The sequence below is a fragment of the Rhea americana genome, unplaced genomic scaffold, assembly GCF_003343005.1.
Source record: "Rhea americana isolate MKP2758 unplaced genomic scaffold, rheAme1 scaffold_79, whole genome shotgun sequence".
Classification (NCBI taxonomy): Eukaryota; Metazoa; Chordata; class Aves; order Rheiformes; family Rheidae; genus Rhea; species Rhea americana.
Window position 1 is genome coordinate 1,918,342 of NW_028186967.1, and position 20,012 is coordinate 1,938,353.

General features: G+C 38.3%; 1 protein-coding gene across 1 annotated transcript in view; it reads left to right on the forward strand.

Annotated features, from left to right (window-relative positions):
- The first annotated feature begins 2,133 nt into the window (after positions 1-2,133).
- Positions 2,134-20,012, forward strand: part of MYBPC1 (myosin binding protein C1) — a 48,556-nt gene continuing 30,677 nt past the window's right edge. The window contains exons 1-10 of the mRNA XM_085322610.1: positions 2,134-2,167; positions 2,524-2,559; positions 3,862-3,897; positions 6,163-6,267; positions 7,757-7,905; positions 8,283-8,400; positions 9,464-9,515; positions 11,114-11,170; positions 15,097-15,263; positions 18,222-18,354. Of these exons, the coding sequence (XP_085178736.1) occupies positions 2,134-2,167; positions 2,524-2,559; positions 3,862-3,897; positions 6,163-6,267; positions 7,757-7,905; positions 8,283-8,400; positions 9,464-9,515; positions 11,114-11,170; positions 15,097-15,263; positions 18,222-18,354 (887 nt within the window). The remainder of the gene's footprint in view (positions 2,168-2,523; positions 2,560-3,861; positions 3,898-6,162; positions 6,268-7,756; positions 7,906-8,282; positions 8,401-9,463; positions 9,516-11,113; positions 11,171-15,096; positions 15,264-18,221; positions 18,355-20,012) is intronic.

Here is a 20,012-nt window from a genome sequence, read left to right on the forward strand (position 1 = left end):
ATTTAGACACAAGGGAGTAAACATAAATGGTGTATTTTTTAATGGAAATGTGCCATACAGAAACAGAGGCCAAAAAGCAGACATTTCTATAGAGCTGCACATCCTTTCAACCTACTGTAACATAACTCTTGCCATGCAACAGATAGCTAAATACATCCTATTGAAATTCTACTTGCAGACAGAAAGGACAGTAAAATAACGACTGTAGTTCTGCCACCAAGTCTGGTGTTTTTTTGGATCTTTGTTATGTTTAAACAGATGTTATTGCTAGCGCAAACAGCCATTCCTCACAGAAAACAAATTTATTATTTCTGTGGAAGCATTTTTCATATTTATTTAATAGTTAATTTTGTCCTGGAAGCCTAAGACATAAAGAGTGATGGACYGATACAGTTTCCCCACTTGTCAAAACAACCCAAGTGGCATTTATTGCTTTTTTATACTCTTTCCATTTACAGCACATTTAACTGTGCATTCATTTTGCTAGTTCTGAAATATTTAGTGGGTTTGAGGTTAGTATTTTGTTTGAAAAATACCCAGTGATCCTTCTGCAAAACAAATAACCCCTTTTTATTTTAGTGTTTCAAATGTTTAAAGAAAAAGAAAGTAAACTAGAGTAATCTGTTAATAATACGATTATCATACATCACCAAGTAGTGTGCATCACATCAAACATTTTATGCTAATTGATCTTACTATTTATTTCTRGCTAGAGAGGATAGTATTCTGTACCTCTTCAGAGTCACCACAACCACAGCAGTGCTATTATTAACAAAACAACACGAACACTTACTTCATATTTTCATGAAATATGCAGCCAAATTTCCAGTGGAATTTAGTCTTGCATTCCTTTAGTTGTTACCACAAAATTTTARAACATCTGATATGACTTTATCATTACGACGCTTTCACTGAAAATCTACATCTTCAGTCTCTGSTGATGCCAATGGAAGATGTAGGTGGTAAGAACTTTCCTACTCAAAGTATTCTTCACTTTTTTAGCTATGAACAAGAACTTATTTCTGTAAGGTAACACATTAATCCTTCATTTATAGGCCTACCCTCTACAATTGCCATCTTGTTCCCAAGGTTGTTTTAAAAAGAAGTTTGATGAATCATTAAAAAGGAATGAGTAAAACGTTATGGCTAAGTAGCTGAATTCTATTATCAACCTTTCAATTAGCCATCAGTGATTTAGCAACCATAAAAAATTAATATGACTAGAATTTTTGGAAATGCAATTATATTTTATATATGATTTAGCCATGGCTATTACATTTGTCCTTGAGGAAATAGAGACAAATTTTTAAAAAGGTCAAAATCAAAAGGATCACTTCAGAGTTAAAATTTCATTCTGGAATCCTGTTCTGAAATCAAAGAGATTTTCTTGTCTCATTAAAAACGTGGATTTATGTTTTCCCAAGGTTGTCCTAATTAAGCTACTTTCTCCTCCACTTTGAAAAGTTCTCCAGATGATTTTATGATACCTTATAAAAGAACGTATTATGCAACCTCCTTTATATTGTATATATCATGTGTATCTAGTTTATTCTAGCCTCCCAACTGCTATACAGCTAATTTTAGTATTTTTATCAACATGCTTTTAAGACACCAAGACATTTTACCTATTTTCATCAGAAAGTGATATACCCAAGGTTTCTAGTCACAGTCTAAAATTCAATGAGAATTAGGAGATTGGTGTAAAGATTGTCTTTATCTTATTGTTCTGGCTTTCTAATACTTACCATTGCATTATTTCAAGCTTAAAGTGAGTTTCATGTTTCTAAGGCTTCTCCTTTATATAAATAAATATAAATATAAATCATTATACTGCATGAAATTCTACATTTTAAAATACCTGGCTAGCAACTGCTCTTAGTGGCTTAATGCCTGATGATGATCAACATTTTGTCTGGTTAGAAGGAAAATTCAATGTGATGATAGTAATTCAGTCCTTATTTTAAAATCTTAACCTGTATATGGGAGAAAATTGAGCTGTTTGTTCCTTGCATTTTAGGTTAACCTTTTAATACAGCAACTACATAGTATAAATACAGTGGCATATTTTTAACTCTTGTATATCTTAATTTAATGATGCTGAATGCATATATGGTGCCCATTTTAATTGCAGACATGAACATCAGAGAAATGGCATCTTCCTCAGAAGGTCAGATATGTGGTTGACCTTGATTTCATTGTGGCTTTTTGTATTTACTGTGGATTACATCTCTAACAAACAGAATCACTTGGCAACTTTCATATAAACTCATGTTTTAATAATAGATCACAGTTCACATCTCATTTTTCTTGTACTCACTTGAAACATTAAGGTTTACCATTTCAGCTACTGAATTTCTCAAAGCTTTCTTCATCAGTCTGAAGTTTCCATTATGAGTGTTCCTGATTATCATGATTTTCCTTTTCTTTTGCAGGTTTTGCATTTTCATGTAGTTGTTTTAAAGCAGATGATCGCCTGTGCTTTCATTTTCTTTATGTACTTTTTTATTGTATTTCTTTTCACAGATGAAGATGACACTTCAGTTAGTACTCCACCAGCAGGTTAGGAGTGTGGAAGTACTTTATGTATGTATGTATGTATGTATTTTTTCTCTGACCGATTAACCAAGAAAGAGCCCAAACCTTTGGACTAGACTCAAAACATGCTCATTAGAGAAAACGATTTTGAGGTGCCCTATATTAAATTAGTCTCTGTTCAGAAGAACAAGACCTTCATACCAGACAAGTTCTTTCTAGGACCTGCCCCGAGATCTTCAGCAGAACTTCTGCCATTGGAAGGTAACATGTCAGTTAGCAGCTCTGAAGGCAAATCCCCCTTATCCATTCCTGTTGACAATTATGGAGTGCATTTTTAAGGTTAGTCCTGTGAGCAAATGCCAGAATTACAAATCAAACAGATGCCTTACGATTTCAAAATAGTTTTCTCCACAGACCTGTCTATCACCTCACCTTAGTCCACCCTACAAGCCCGCTAGAAGACAGACAGCTTGAATATGTCTCTCCAAGCCATCACTCAGCTGGCAGATAAAACGCCCTTAACTGTTAGCATGAGAAGAAAAGCAACAGCAGAAGGGTCTGCCACAGTAGACACACCACATGAAATCTGGATATGCCAAAACTTCATCCTTGCTTGCCAAGCATGATATTTGTTAATTAGCTTTTAAAAAATATTGGACTATGAATGAAACAGAAGTTTTGAACACTGAACAAGGCTTTGCAGTGACACATGAAAAAATATGCTTTGAATCACCATCACTGCCTTAAATGATCACATTTTCTTGAATCCTCCCAAAGGAATTGGGCTGAATCCTATCCGTAGCAGCACAGTGGTTTACATTAGCAGAGGGCCTCATTGGTAAATGCTAAAAATATAAATAACATTTTAAATCACAGAACCCTAAAATTTCATTTTAACTACTTATCAGGAGTTTGTTCAACCTAGATAAATAAATAGAATATTTAGAAGATTCAAAGTGCTATCCTTTCAGATAAATAATGGACTACAGAAAATCATCTGTTATCTGGAGCTACACAAATTATGGCAAAAATTGTCAGCTCCATGGAACCCTTCTAAGTATGAGCTATTATGAAGGAAAACTTGAATGGGAATTGAACTAAATGCATTCAGCTTTTCTAGAAAAAAGGGAGACAGAAATCTGTTATTTTATCATTGTTGTTCACTTCCTTTCTCTGGTATTCAAATAGTTCCTCATAGGTATGGTCCTAAATACTTACTCTAATCCTCTTGCATGAAGAATTAATGTTCTTAAAAGGCCAGTGTTCTGAGGTCAGTTAAACTGTGATCTCTGAACTAGTGTCATCTAAATTACTCTTCCCTTTCAGATGGTCCCTCTAAACCAGCGGAAAGAAAAGATTCAGGTGAGACCTCCTGAAGAACCTGCTGACACAGTCCAGCATTAACAGAATACAATTATATACTCATTTGATTTTAATTTCACTTTTCATACAGTATCAAACTGTAGGTTTGTAGGTTGTAGGAAAATAGGTTTCTAGTAGCTGAACTGGAGTGAGAGAAAACTCTCGCACAAGACAAGACGTGCATAAATCTTTACACATACATACATACCTATCTATCTGTATCTATTTCCATATGGATAGATATCCAACTATTCCCTCCCTCCTCAGCCCGCAGGGTGACAGTGGCTTACCTGAACAYGGGCCCCAGGCGAATGTAGGCGAATGACTTCTTCCCACAGCTCAAAGGACGGTGGGGAGCACTTAGCAAAGTCATAATCTCTTTCTTCCCACTCTGCCAGGTAGCACATACTGCACCCAATTTTGTGGCTTCAGGATTTGCAGTCTCTGGAACCAAATGAGCAGCTGGTACTTCAACCATGGTCACTGAACTGGCATAGCTGACCTATGCCAGGCCCGTGAATCCAAGTCAACCCTGTGTTTTGTTCTGTTTGTTTAATAAATGGGAAAACATTTAAATCCAGAGGTGATGGTAATCTTTGCGTTGTGTGGTACCGAATAATGATTCCTTGTAAGCTTCTTCCATTTATTAATATCATTCTTTTTCATTTCATCATGTGGTCTGTTAGGTTTGTTACTGCGCATGACCAGTTCCTGTACCAAACATTGTCATATCATCGTATTCACTCTCATTTGTCACTCTCACTTGTACTTACTTTAAGTGTTTTCAGGTACTAGTATATTATACTGGCATAATCTAGATAGAGTACATATAGATATGTACCTATCTATATACATGTGTGTGCATGTATGTCTGTGTATATGTTTTCATTTATGTGTATATATATGTGTTTACATGTAAGAAAAATTATACACACAGACATGTACAGAATTGTTAGGCACACTACCCGTGATGAATTGGAAGACTGAAAGAAAAAGATTTTATAGCAGAAATATCTAGCATTTCTATACCTTTTTGAAATTCCTCATAGATTTCAGTATAGTAAAACCAATTGGTTTCATTCTCCCATGATTGGCCAGTGTGCCATGAGCCATGTCCCACTCATGTATGATGGCAATTTTCATGAGTTATAAAGATTACTGCAGAAGGATCCTTTACATAGTAGAAAGACAATTCTGACTTGGGGCAAGTGAGTTTCTATAAAAAGTACTGAATAGGAAAAGAAACTTTAAATTTCAACAGGGAGACCAGACTAGATGAGAAATGTTGTGCAACTGGTTCATCTTACACGAATACGAGACATGTATTCCAAGCCATAGAAAGGGAGAAGGTAACCCACAGACGTTCACCATTTTGCTCTCCATGGCTTTTTTTTTCAGGAGGGAATGAGCTTGGAACAGGRTTTTGCATATATTTTCCCGAAAGATGTAATTGTTCAGTACAAAGCCAGGGCTGTTTGGATAAGCATAAACCCCAGAAACATATCTCTGTCCTGGGGAGATGGTTCACTTGTTTCTTCCCTCAGTTTTGTTGTTCATTTTTGGTTCCAAAATCTCACTGACTTCCAGAAGGAAAGATGCTATGTTTAAAAATGTGGCAGAATCATTTGCTTCTGACAAGCTGCTTCCCTGTAAAATATCAGCCTATGCACAGGGCAGGACATGTTACTGATTGATCCCCAAACTCTCTGGTTCTATCCCTAAAAAGAGAAATGAAATTCAAAAGGAAGCTTCTTCCCTGCCCGATTTTGCTAGCAAGGAAGAAAAACTAGCTTGTACAAGCAACCAAGTTTGGGGTTCAGAGATACCTACAAAAGCTACGCACTGGGCCATCATACGTGTTTTGTTTGTGCTTGCTGCTGTTTGCGTTTTCAGAACTTCCTTCTCCGGTTTCTGTTCTGAAAAACAAAGAGCCGGCCTCTGTGTACTGCCTCTGTAAAGCGCTCATGGTTGAATGCTGGTGCCATTCCAGTCGCACCGTACCTGCGGTCGCTGATCAGGTTCCCCTCTCTTCCTGCCCTATAGTTTCATTTTCTATCACCACRGAGGTAGCATTCTTGCAGGAACTGTACACAATGTGACAGCCAAATAATGGATGTCAGTGTGAACAAAAACCTACATATCTTTCAGGACATCTGAAGAGAGAGGTAATAGGGTTAGAGAGTTTAGTAAGTCCAGGTAAGTGTATTTTGGAGGGAGTAGAACATGCTCAGATAATTGACATTCCCTTCTCTCTCTGCGTATTAGTATGGTCTGTTGGAGAAGGAGCTCCAGAAGAGACGGAAAAGCACGACGACTCCCAGAGATCCACTTTATTCATCGAGAAACCCCAGAGTGGTTCAGTGAGTGTTGGTAAGTGCTTAGAAACAAAATCAAAAGCTGCTTCCAGAAAGACAGATGCTGAGATAGAGACTGGAAAGGCATGTGCAGTTCATATAACATTCAAATTCCTCCCCCAGTGACAAGTCATTCCACTGATTTTAGTTGGACGTGAACCCTAGTCTTCGAAGGCAAAACAGCGTGTACCAAGGGAGACAATAACTAAATGCTTTATTCAAAACAAACTGGAGAACTAGTAGTTTACTGAGAGCAACAGCTAAGAGAGAGTGTTTCTGCAGATGAATACTATGTTGATGTTAGCGGTGATGTTACTAATGCATCAGGAAGGTCTACCTAGTGGTCTGCAATCTAGCTCAGAGACTCACAGGCTGGCTTTTGTACTCTCCAGCWATGTGCAGATTAGCAAATAGACCCATAAGAGCAGATCTCTAGAGTGAAACGGTTGGTAACAAGGACCTGTCACCATCACTAGAAGCATTCTGGAGGCATTTGCCTCTGATCTAACGCATTTGTCTAAATACCACTATAAATATAAATATTAGCACAACTGGTAACTTGGAGCACAACTGGTAACTCTTGGAGTACATCTTCTGTTCTACTTCCTCCTCGAATCTTTCATTCCTCGAGGAATCCAGTTCAAGACTGCTGCCCTGTGATGCAAAACAGAGAACAGTAAACGGGGACAGTTACAAAGTTCACTTCAAAACTGCACATCTGAGCCAGACTAAAATGTTAATATAGCTGTACCCTAACAGCTGCATCTTAAGCAGTCCAGCAGCAATGCTGCAAATTTCAGTACAAGCTACTTAATATTTCTTCTGTGTACTAGGATACACTAACCTGTGATCAGGTTGCTTTACAGGCACTCTTGTTCTTCTCAGTTTCTGAATAGAAAAAAAAGCGCTTTGGAGAATTTATTTGGCAAATAAATAGAAGGAATTAGATGTATTCTCTGAAGCTCATAAATGTTAGGATGGGAACTCAGCAATGGCTGGGCGGAGGTGTTCTGAAAATCAGGCTAACTTTCACTATTTCCAAGTTATTGTGCACATAAGAATCTTTCCCCTTCCTTTTCAGCTTAAAGAATTACTGATAGGAATGCAAGGAGAGCCCCAGGCTTTCTTTTCCAGCCTGTAAATATATTTCTGCTGCACACTGCCTGGTAGCTCACAGACACCTCTACTTGTTTTAAGCAAGCAAGTTCAAATATTGGGAGTAATTCACCTGTAACCASCTGGAGTTTTGCCTGGATCAGTTTATCCTGCTTCTCAGTTTGTCTTGAGCTCCACTTTGCCATGGCCAGAATGCTTCCGGGACCAGACTCACAACCCCCTAACACACTCTGCCCTGTTCTCATAGCCCGTGTTCATCTGATTYTTACCGTCATGGTACTGCTAACACGTGGAGATTGCAAGAGGTAGTAATAAAACAAACTTGTACAAACATGACTGACCTACCTTATGTTCCTCAATGTTTGAATTATTTTTTCTCTTTTTAAAAGGCGAGAATATTACATTTATAGCCAAAGTAGAAGCAAAAGATCTTCTGCGAAAGCCAAATGTTAAGTGGTTTAAAGGGAAATGGATGGACCTGGCCAGTAAAGCGGGGAAGCACCTGCAGCTGAAAGAGTCATTTGAGCGTCACACAAAGGTGTGTCTTTGCTTTTCCTTCTTAACGAAGCAGAGCTCCCAAGAGAGCATAAAGACCAGTTTAAGACTTAGGTAGAAATAGATAGAAATTCAAGAGAAGTGGATTCAAATCCTGGCTTCACCGCAAAGTTTCCAAGGATGCTCTCAGATCCTGAGCAGAAACAGACTATTCTGCTTTGCCAAAGCAGGATAAATCGTAGTGTGGAAATCAAAGTTTTCAGTTGTCGTTTGGGGGTTGCAGTTTCTTTCCAGAGTCCTTTGTTTATTTATTCCTTATTCCTGGCTTAGGTCTGAAAGAACGAATTTGCAGCAAATGTTAACTTGTGCTTTGTAGAAATACATCGTCCACATCAATGAATAATCATGTCTGTTTTTCAGATTCACACGTTTGAGATGCATATCATTCAAGCTAAGGAAAACTTTGCAGGGAACTACCGCTGTGAAGTAACTTATAAGGACAAGTTTGATAGCTGCACTTTTGACCTTGAAGTCACCGGTAAGATTCCACTTGCGTCTGGCTTTATAAAGATTTCTTTTTTTTATTTGAAATGCCATGTCATTTAGCTTAAAACCCTTAAATGAAGCAATGTTTTAAATGAACTTTTTAGCATAGATCTCTGAGAGGTCTTTGAAGTGTATGATGTGATTCATTATTTAAATGAACAGTTATGGATAGATATTGACCACAGGAGACATTTAGGATTGGTCCAAAGATTAGGTAAAACTCTCGCTGAATTCAAATCAGGCTCTGGCAAGCAAAGTGGAGAGCTAGGCCTAGGACTACGCAGAGAGCGAGATTCCCTCCGGCCACGTCTGAAGAGAGAACCTCGCCACGGGGCTCGTTCTCCAGCGCTTTGCACCCTGTTAAGTCCTGGTGCGATCACACACCTGAAAGCCTTTTCTRGCAGTCTGCGTAAAACTAAGTAGCGCAAGGTGCATAAGGCCGGCGATTCGTGACCGTTTCTGCATTTACCCGGGTCAGAGAGTTCGTTCGTCAGTCCGGGGAAGCAGGACGCAGTTAAGGGGCTGTTTGGCAGCCGACCGACAGCCCGAGGAGCCGAGGAACGTGCTCACGGGCCAGCTAGGCAGGGGGCCAGCGCGACTGCACGCGTTCGCTTGCTGGGCATCGGAGGCATTTAATTTGATTAGCTGGCACAAATGGGTCATTCACGCGAGGGAGATTCATCCTCATGCCAAGAGCCAGCGTGAGTCTGGAGCTGTAGAGAAGAGTGTTTCTTTGATGCTGAGTTTCTTTAGAAACTAAAAGATGCAAGCAGGACAGAAAGCATGGGGAATGGGAAGAAAAAGGACAGAGCCCGCACGTAGGCAGAAGGGGATGTGAGAGAAACATCGCAGAGACTGGTCTCATCTGTGGAAAAGCAGAATGTACTTTAAAGAAATGCGTTGAAAAAATTTAGCTTAGCACTGAGCAGGTTTGCCTTTATCAGAGCTTAATACCAAAGAAGCGCAGACTGTGGTCACTTAGCAGGACACTGAACAAATTTCGCATGCCAAGACCAAATTATGTTTTTAATACTTGTATTGTTGTTATTCCACAGAATCTTCTCAGGCTGCTCCATCTATTGACATCAGATCTGCCTTCAAAAGAAGGTAACCTCAAATATTGATCCTATGAAGTTCCTCAGTAATGGACAGAGTTTGCATCAGCCCTGGTAGATAAATGTACCAAGAACTTTTTAAAAGGGTGTTTAAAAAAAAAAAAAAAAGATGAAAGAAAGGGGATCTATGAAGGTTGGAAGTGGGTAGAATCAAACAGTTACAACTCATAGAAGGTAATTATGATATTAAACACCACTGTGAAATTACAGTCTCATTGCTTTAAGGAGATGTGCAATATTTAAAACAGAATTAAATATTTGTTTCTTCAGAGTTTTTTTTTTATTTTATTTTCATTCAGTACAATATTCTACTGCATGTTGCCTGAAAATTGTTAGCTACAATATGAAAGTTCCTGGCCCCAGTCCTGTMCTGATCAAAGGCAAAGGCAGAACTCCCACTAATTTCAGCAAGATAGAGTTGGTCCTATGTTATCTTGCAGTAAAAAAGTGTATCCTAAGGGCATCAGAAAAATTACAAGTGATATATTGCAGAGGCTGTAAGATAAAGCATTGTGTCTGAAATCTTTTCCTTTATTAGTCAACTTTAAGACAAAATAGCTATTAAAATCAGTATAATGATTTCAGCTTTATATTTTATGCAGAAAATGGTCTTACTAGGACAGAAGTATTTAGATTGAAAATATTTTATAGATGGAAAATGAGTATAATTTGTTAATTTACACATCCAAGCAAATTTGTGACTCAGAGGTAACTGTTTTTATTAAGAGAGATGTGATTTAAAGAGTAAATGCAAAAGATGTTAAATTCAAGGTGCACTCCTTTCTTCAGCACACTTTTTTTTTAAGTGCAATGACTATTCTGTTCAAGCAGGAGAAAATCTCTGATTTTCTAAGGAACAACCTGCGCGCAAAATCTGGGATGAAATCTTGGCGTTATTTGACCTCGCATATGCAGGATTCTGCTCTTATTGTTTACAGACATTGAGGGCATTGCTTCAGTATATATATATCTTTTAYAATGAGATGCCACTGCTTAACGTCACATAATAGAAAGGGATGCACCTTYCTAAGACTATGATTTCCTCCATGAAAGTGTACATTTTCTGTTTTTCTAAATGATTTCCTCCTTCATTTAGAGAGAAAGGTTAAATCTTAAGCGTAATGCTTTTGCAGTCTGGTATTTGACATGGTTATGCATTGATAAATGCATCACACAGAGCAATGCAAATCTTKGTTTTGCATTCGTAGCAAAGATCAGCACAAGCCCTTTGTTTTTATGTGTATACATTACTGAAAAGAAAAACAAAGCCCTTTGTGTTGACTGGCTTAATTTTATTTGTGTTACTGAAATCTAACACAAATCTTGGCAAATTTATGTATACCACTACAAAAATTTGTCCTCAAAGTAAAATAGCAAGCAATACAAACCTTTGTGTTATTTTTCACGAGTGCCAAAGGCAACAAAACTTATGTGAAAAAGAAATACAAGTTTGTGTTGATTTTATACCATTAATTGTGTGTCTGGACAGAGTTGCATATATGAGAGCAATGTGTGTAGAGCGTTTGCAGTGTGTGTTGTCCAAGTCTCTCTGTATTAAACACAGATTTGATCTTTTTCTATTAATRACAGCGGTGATGGACAAGACGATGCAGGAGAACTTGACTTTAGTGGTCTCCTGAAACGTAGGTGAGAACCAAGTGATGCAGTGAGCAGGTGTGGATTGCAAACCATTAGGTTCGCACACAGAAAGAGTCAGGTGTAGCATTAATAACTTCTTAAGAATTTTGTGATCTTTYCTCCTTTTCAATGTTTCTAACTATCGTTCTCATAAAATAATATGCAAATGTTCAGTTAATCGTACATGTAAGTATGTGTGCAGAAGAGAAGCCTCAGATCTGAGTGTACCAGGAAAAGAAGTGAGCCACAACCTAAAGAGATCAATAACATTTAGTTTACTTGCTATTTCCTTTGTGTTTGCATGGAGTGTAGAGGGGAAGAATTTCCTACACAGGGATGAGCAGTTCAGAAAATTGAGTCTGGCACAGAAGTAAGAAAGTGTAAGGATTAAATTTACCTTTTTTGGTACCTCTTAATTTGATTTTCATAAATGTCCTGAGATGAAAAATCATATATCATGTTTTCAAAACATACAGGAAAGTATTAATTCTTGATAGTGTTCTGTTTCAATATGTGCAAGCAAATGTTCAGTGGTGGTATATTYAGTTTTAAGGCAGTGATGAGGAAAAACCTGGRCATATGTTTCTCTGGTTCACCTTGGAAATCTGGTGTTACCAGTTAGGGCTCCATTGTTTCAGACCTTAAACCCAATGTAGTCTCTTAAYAGATTAGGACAACTGATAGTGAAGAAAAATTCACTTACCCATCTACATCAGTTAGTCATTTCCTCATTTTTTAAAMATTTATCACAGAACTCACAGAAAATTTTATATACCAGAGAAATTACTGAGAGCTGAATGTAGAGAGCTGGAAAAAGAATTAGACCTTTTCCCTTATCTACAACTTACTCTGAAAGGGAAAAATCTAATATGCAGTATTAATTATACAAAAGTTCACAGTGTTCTCATGAACAGGCTGCCCAGAGAGGTTGTGGAGTTTCCATCCTTGGAGATACTCAAAAGCCCTCTGGACAGGATCCTGGGCAACATGCTGTAGGTGACCCTGGGAGGGTCAGGCAGGGAGGCTGGRCTGGACARTCTGCAGAGGTCYCTTCCAACCTTACCAATTATGTGATTCTGTGAAGTTTGGTGGCAAGGATGATATTTAAGCARCTAAAGTATCTAACTTTTTTCTTGCAAAGGGAAGAATGTCCAGTGCTGGAATCACTGCTGTTAAATAGGAGTTAGACAAGTTAAACCACTGCTTTTGCACAAGAGTGGAGTGGTCAGGGAAAGTAGGAAGGCTGAAAGTAAAAGTAGGAAGTGAAAGAACTACATGAACCAACTCACATCCATCAGGTCTYTGTTTTTTTCATCTTCTCATCCCTAATTAGGATCTTCAGTTTGGCTTTTTATCATACTAATACAACTTACCATGACAGTTCTCATGACTGCCTGTGGAGTGTTTTATTGGTAACATGAGATTTGCATGTAAGAGGTCGTGGTGTTTTTGTGGAAAGAGAAATGTGGAATAAGARTCATGATCACTTCACTAACAAGTAACTCACATGTTTTATAAGATGAATACTATATAGCACATAAACATAGTATAACTACTGTGTGGTTAATGGGCAAAGTAAACTTTCATTTTTTAAACATCATTATTTAATATTTGTGAAACCAGGTGTCACCACCTTCCTTTAGGCACTGAAATACAACCTCATATTTATGAATTTAATTGAATAAGAAAACTACTGCTTAATCCTCAGGTTGGATATTAATATCCATTTTTATCAATACAAATGCAGGTCAATTGTTCAGAAAATTTCAAATTTTCAGGRGGCAATGCTGCCTCCTGAAGGTGTATGCCTTTTTTTTTGTGTGGTAACCACATTACCAGGAAAAGAGCTAGAACTTTTCACCTGTGGTGCATAAGTACTTGAAATATGTTTTTTTAAAAAAATCTAAATGCACAGAATCTATATACTGCCTATTTTCTAATTTCATGCTGGTCTTGCAGGAAGACAAACCAGTTCTTATCTCAGCAAGACACTCTGTGACCGGTTATGCTTCATCGATGCAGTGGGCCATTAACAGCACGAAATTCTAAAAGGCACAGGATTTCAAAAACACTCAAGCATTTAGGTGCTTTTTTAAAAAAGTACATCTTTCAACAAAATGCACCTCTTCAGGGAAAAGATCTGAATGAGACTTTTGTAGCTAAATCAGTCTGCTTAGAAAATATCAGATGTTGCTTGCCCACTACCCACAGCAGAAACTATTGTGGTCTCGGATTAAAAGTCTGTTTGCTCTAAGTGTCAAAATTTGTTCTCCAGTTGTACAAGAGGAGAAAGAATCTGGAGTAAATTATTTTAACCTGGTTGAAAATCAGGATACTCTAACTGCTCCTCATTCTCAGCTACTGCCTGATTTAAGGGGGCAGATTATCTTGGTCACATGGACATGTGAGTGTCACTCTTCCTAGCACGGATAGAAGTTGCATGACAAGCAGCCAGCCTTTGAGATGACAGTTCTACCCCATTGGGTGTGCAGCTTTTACATATGTTTGCAAGCTGATTTTGACCTGCTACCATGCAGAAGGAATTGCCCTGAAAAGCCAGTATTCACAGTACGTAGTCAGTCTCCAGAAATTATGAGCACAAACAAAATACATATATATATATATATAAAGTTGCATACATGAAATGATGTCTAAGAATTATTCGAAGAGAATGATGTAAATATTTCAAAGAATCCTCCATGAGAAGTTTTTTTTTTTTTTTTTAAATAACACTAGCATACTAGGAAAATTAATAAACCTCATGGATAAACAACATAATGTTTTTTCCATAATTACTCATTTAACTATACGGGGATTCTCACGGATCTCAGTGCTACTTCCCACATTACTTTAAACAAAATTCCCACTTTGACTAGATAAATCTCAGCTCTAACAGTATCTCACTGCAAAGCTAATTCTTTATTTTATTTCTTAAATGTGTGTTTTTGCATTCTAGTACCAAAAGTGCTGATTTCGTTAGACCAGCAAGATTAAGTCAGAATGAATGTGGTCTAACAACCTACAGGAAACAAGATCAAGGTTTCTGCTCCACTTCCTGGATCATTCTGGCAGTTTACTTTTTTAGGCTAAGCTTTCAACCTCAAAAATGATCATTTTGTTTAGGGTGCTTCCATTGTTCTTCATTTAATGGTTGCCCCTGTGAAGATAATTATCTATTCTTCATTGTTTGTCTTAGCTCAAGTATAAACTTTGAAGTTGTATACACTAAATATAGTATTCAAGCTTCTACATAAAGGTCTATAAGGCCTTATAGACTAATATATTCATCTTGCAAGTCCAGTTTCTATCCATCTGCCAATTTTAAACAAAACTGAAAAGCACTGGTGTAACTGTAAATTGGTGCAGATTCTCTTGGGTTTCAATATGTCCTTTCACAGGTCACCACTAGTAACAATTACAGAGACTAAGGATTGGATAGCTTTTTTATATAATTATGAAATGTATGAATTAGGTTCAGATTTCAGTTATGGTATCATAAATCCTAACTGATTCCTTTGGAGTTACAACAGAAAACTGATTTAAGGAGGATTAGCCCACTTGCTATTATAGAGCTATATCATCAAACTAATCTTTTTATAATGAAGAAATATAAAACTCTCATAGCTAATTACATCAGAGAAGGCCAAACTAAAACTTGCATCCAAATTCCCTTTAGACTTTGGAGAAATATCAGCTAAGGTCAGAATATCATTCTGAGCTATTCCACTAATACTGAGTAAGGCTAGRGCTTGAATTCCCTTACTAATAGGACTTTGGAAGGTCTGTCTTCAAAGTGAAATAAAAAAAACGTGATGTCAGCCTTCAAATTTTGATGAAAACATTTCTAACCTCACCATGGACTCAGTTCCACCTTTCTTCTGGTGTGATGAGGCCTCACTAACTTTTCTCCCACAATTTTATTTTGCTATTGTTAGGGAGATTAAACAGCAAGAGGAAGAACCTGAGGTAGATGTGTGGGAGCTCCTGAAGAATGCTAACCCCAGTGAATATGAGAAGATTGCCTTTCAGTATGGTATCACTGACCTGAGGGGCATGTTGAAGCGTCTGAAGCGCATGCGCAGGGAAGTGAAGAAGAGCGCAGGTATGGATAAGGCAGTTCTATAAGCTAAGCTAAATTCTTGCRTTCCATGATCAAATATGAGCATCCACTTTAAAAGCCCAAATGTACTGCATTTCCGTGTAGAGGGGGGGAAGCTTGCCCTGGCTTGCTCACTACCTCTGCAAAGAAACTGCAGGGAGCTAATCAGAAGAAGGCTTGGTCCACTGCAGTTGGTGTAGACACCCCATCCCGTTCAGTACCTAGCAAAACGTTGCTCTCCCCTGGCCAAACGATAGTTTTTGCTAGAACAAAGTCCCCCAGATATGTGGGAAAGTTTTGCCTGATTAAACAATACAGGAATTAGACTTTGCATTATCAGGAATATCTTCTGCTTTAAAAGGGAATCATTCCAAACATCCTTTGTTCTTCACTGTTTCATTCTGCACTTAATTTTGACATTATCTGAACTCCCAGCTGGATTAAAAACCCTCCCCGTTGTGTGGGATCAGCACATTCAGGGCTGTCCCTCACTGTCTACCTTACTGAATAATACAAATAGTGCAATACATGCTTAAATATAGATATGTGTTCATATATATGTGTGTGAATATATATGTATATATAAAATATATGTATATATTGTGTAATATGGATACATACACATGTACTTTTAAATACAACACATTGCACATAATAATATTCTTGCCTTTGATTGTTCCTGGAGCGCATTTCAGAACAAGATGCAGTATACATCTGCTGCTCTGCCATTTTTCTGGAGGATTCCCTGTTGTGTGGGTGAAATCCCCCACCCTGCATGAAATGCAGAAGCCTCYCAAAGGAAGGGAAGCATGGCAAAATCTCTTCACGCCGTGCTGGTTTTTATCCCTCAAAGCAGTCACGGGGGGGGGACCAACAGCAAATGAGTGAACTTACAGCAGCCTTCAAGCTGCTCTGACTTCTGCCAGGGACTGGGCCAACACTTGGCTTGTGCCAAAAAGCAATGAATATGAAGACAGTGCAAAACTATTTTTGCTCAATGTTTTTGTTTCTGCACTGATTTTGATGTGGCCAGACCAGATATGCCAGATCAGTATCTTGATATATGTATTTCAGGTTGACTTACATTCTTTAAACTAAAATAAACTGTTGTACTTCAGTCTTTTTAGGCAATTTAAGCTGATTCATAGCCAGCTTGACATTCAAAGAGCCATATTTTTTCCTTTATTTTTAAAATACTTTGTTTTCTAACATTCTAGTGTACAAACTCATGGAGAATGATGTAGAAAAGGTCAGTCCACCATTTCTGTTTTCCCTCTCCTCAAAGGAGAATACGGAAACATCCAGTATAAAATAAAAATAACTAATTTAGAATTATGAAATGGAAATATCCTTGCATCTTTTTAAACATTTAAATTAACTTAGAGATTTCTCATCCAAAACATGTTGTTGAGACACAGTCTGCTAAAGAGAGATGCTGAGAGTTCATCTAGAAAATAAGAACATAGCTTCTCTCAGCAAGTAYGAAAATTAGCATAAAATATCCTGTAGTAATCCAGCTGCCTGATCTACCCTCCCTCCTCCTCCATCACCAGAGGTGTGATACCACGAGTTAATTTTTATGGATATCTTTTTGCATTTGCTGTTATATCTGATTCTGGCCACTCTTGGGAGAGGGAAGGAGGAGCAAAGCCAATGGGCTTGGGCTGAGCCACTGTGGTGGTTTCTCCATGTGAGGGAGAAGATGGGGAAACTCCTCGTTGCCCCCGAGAGGCTGGTGCAGGAGGAGTTGGGGAAGCTGGTGTGGAAATTGCACAGTTGGCAGGAAAAACTGCTCTCTATGTGGATGCATCACATGGATGCGCTTGGATCTTGCAAAAGGAGAAGCTCTCAGCCCCTTGGACTGTTCAGGTCCCTCACCCCTGGTCCCCATTGAGTAGGATGGAGCTGCCAATCATATCAGGATTTTTCAATACACAAGGTTTTCTATATAGGAGGGTCTCTAGATGGTGGGGGAAATGTCAGTTGTACTGGCTGGCTGGGAGTAGGGTGTTTTCCCCCTCACACCACCTTTTATTGTCAATTGAAATCTGTTACTTTGCAGACAGATACATAATAAATCTGCTCTAATTCAGTAGCTCTACTCCTGTTGCATCAATATAGCGAGTACTTTGCAATCAGATATATGCATGATGTAAATCTTATCAGAGTCTGCTTACTTAGCTGTGGGAAATCTTCTTGCAGCACTGTTTATTTTTGAGCCCATGGATGTCTCTTCCTTTGGGTCTGACTGCTGTGGCTGGCAATAATTAAAAAGCCAATGTTAATATATTTTGAAATATTAGAGTTGCATTTGCCTTATCCTGCCCTGTGGTGTACTTTTGCACTTCAGAGTCTTTTTGAAAAGCCCTATTAGGAGCCATCCACTGACAACTTTTGCCTGATTTCAAATATTTTTGCAAATACCTTACAGCTGTTACATTTATCATAAGTGGAATTGTAATTTGCACCTTGCAGCCGACAGAAAGAATCAAGAAAGCTAATTCAGCTTTTAGCCACAGCAGTGTATTTATTCGGATAGCAGGAAACTCAATAGGTGTTTTAGCTTAAAATTCCCAGGTAACTTACACTTCATAACAGATTCATTGTAAATGATTCCATAGCACCAACTATATACAGTTTAACTCTGACTTAGTACTTCTCAGCAAGCTCTTAAAGGTATGTCTACCCAACACTGTCCAGAATATGTTCACCTTGCAAAGTCATAAAGAGATACAAGCTTGAGCTCGGTCTGGATAATCAGATCAGCATAGCTCGGCTCTTTGGCTAATACTGTTTCTGGAACATAAACTGATTCATTTGGACTAGTGTAAGGATGTAGAGGGTTGCATAATGTATGTATGTTCTGACAGCTTTCATGAGATTTATGCAATGTCCTTTCAGTATTCATATTCTCAGTTGCTCCTCATCTTCTGTTACAATAACACTTTGCTTCTGCAACAGCTTTTTCCAAAGGTCTTGATCCTGCATATCAGGTGGATAAAGGAGGTAAAGTAAGGTTCATGGTGGAGCTGGCAGATCCAACAGTGGAACTCAAGTGGTATAAAAATGGCCAAGAAATACGACCAAGTGCAAAGTAAGTGGTTTTACTGAATGTAAGTAATAAAACATATACATATGTCCTACCTTGGCAAGTGTGTTGAATAGGTCTATTTCTTTGTCCAGGTTTACATCGATTTTATTTCTAACATTTGATTATCCTGAAACAGTACGCAACTGATGCCGTATCAGTTTTTTTGCTCATCATCTATATAGTTTCACAGAAAAGTCCCTGTACTCTGGGTTAATGTAGATTGTCTCTCAAGAGAAGAAAATTAAACATCCCCAACAAAACATGGAGCCATGTTTTACCTTGTAGTTTTTTTAAAAATTGGGAAGCGTTGTGTGTAAATAAATCTCTTGTTCTCATTCTTGCGGCAGCAGATCAGAATCTTTCTAGAGTAATTGTGTGCTAAGAGGAGAGATGTTTTTCATCACGCACTTGCCAACCTGACTCATAAACCACCTTTAAAATTATCTCTAAGGAGCACTGCCGGTGAATTAGATGACCTGTATTAGGGAGGAAAGAGGAGCAAGGTTTGTCTCACCTTCCGCTAACCAGTTAATACTCATGCTGAAGTCAGTGACCTGCGTTAGCTCTGGTCATGCACGACTTTGGTCATGTACAACAGGTGTAGCTTACATACACCCAAACTTCTTCATCTTCCTACATAGGATCACCTGCATATTGGTTCACAGCCTGCCTTGTGCCTGGAACAAGTAAGTGGCCTTTTGGGTGCAGACACTTGAGTGCAGGTAGAGCAGTGCTGGAACTTGAGCCCTGTCCCTCAGGCGTCGTAACCAGCTCTCGTGACCTGRTGCAGCAAATTCCACTCCATGGTTAGACACAGCTACGGCTGATAATGCACAGCTAGTCATAGCTTTACTGTTCCTCAAATGTTGCTGAACAGCACAAAATCATAACACCTTTCTCTTCCGGACTCTATGAAAAAAATAACTATTAGCAAAAGCCCTGTTACAGAGAAGAGCAAATTTCCWTTACTCTGTTGCTGCATAAGTCAGTGGTAAGGATTTGGAGTAGTATTTGTGACTGATAGAAAATACATAATAAACAGAATATCTTTTCCTTAGCCTCTTTATCTGTCATGAGCAGCTCAGAACCATTTCACAGGCAGATATATGGATATTTCTCCAGTAGAAGGACCGGGCTTGAATGCCCCAGTGCATTTCTTCCAGGCTGCTGAAGCAGCTGTCAGAGACTAATGAGCTTCGGTCATTACAAACCTGGAGCAGATCTAAACTGGTGACATAAAGGTGAAAGGCTCCATATCCTGTTACTGAAACCCCATATCCCATTACTGATCTCTTGTGCCATCTGGCCTACCAATAACAGTAACTTCTTAACCTTGGCTATTATTGTACTTTATAAAAATGCTAAGAGTGTTGGAATGAAGATGGTCTCTTGTTACTGGCTATTTTCATCTTTACTCATCTAGAGTTTCAAACACCATATTATTTTGCCATCCTTCAGAGCATATTATTTTTTTTTATTTTTTCATATCATCCAGACTGGAATTTCTGAACAAGCCACCCTGTAGCTTTTTTTTTAATTTTCTGGTTTCTTCTTTTCTTTTTTTCTCCCATCCGTTCTGGGCTTTGCAGCTGATCTGACGCGTAGCAGTGCACGGATCGGTTAGGAAGCCCACCGTGAAGCTTTGCATGGTCTGCTTTGCT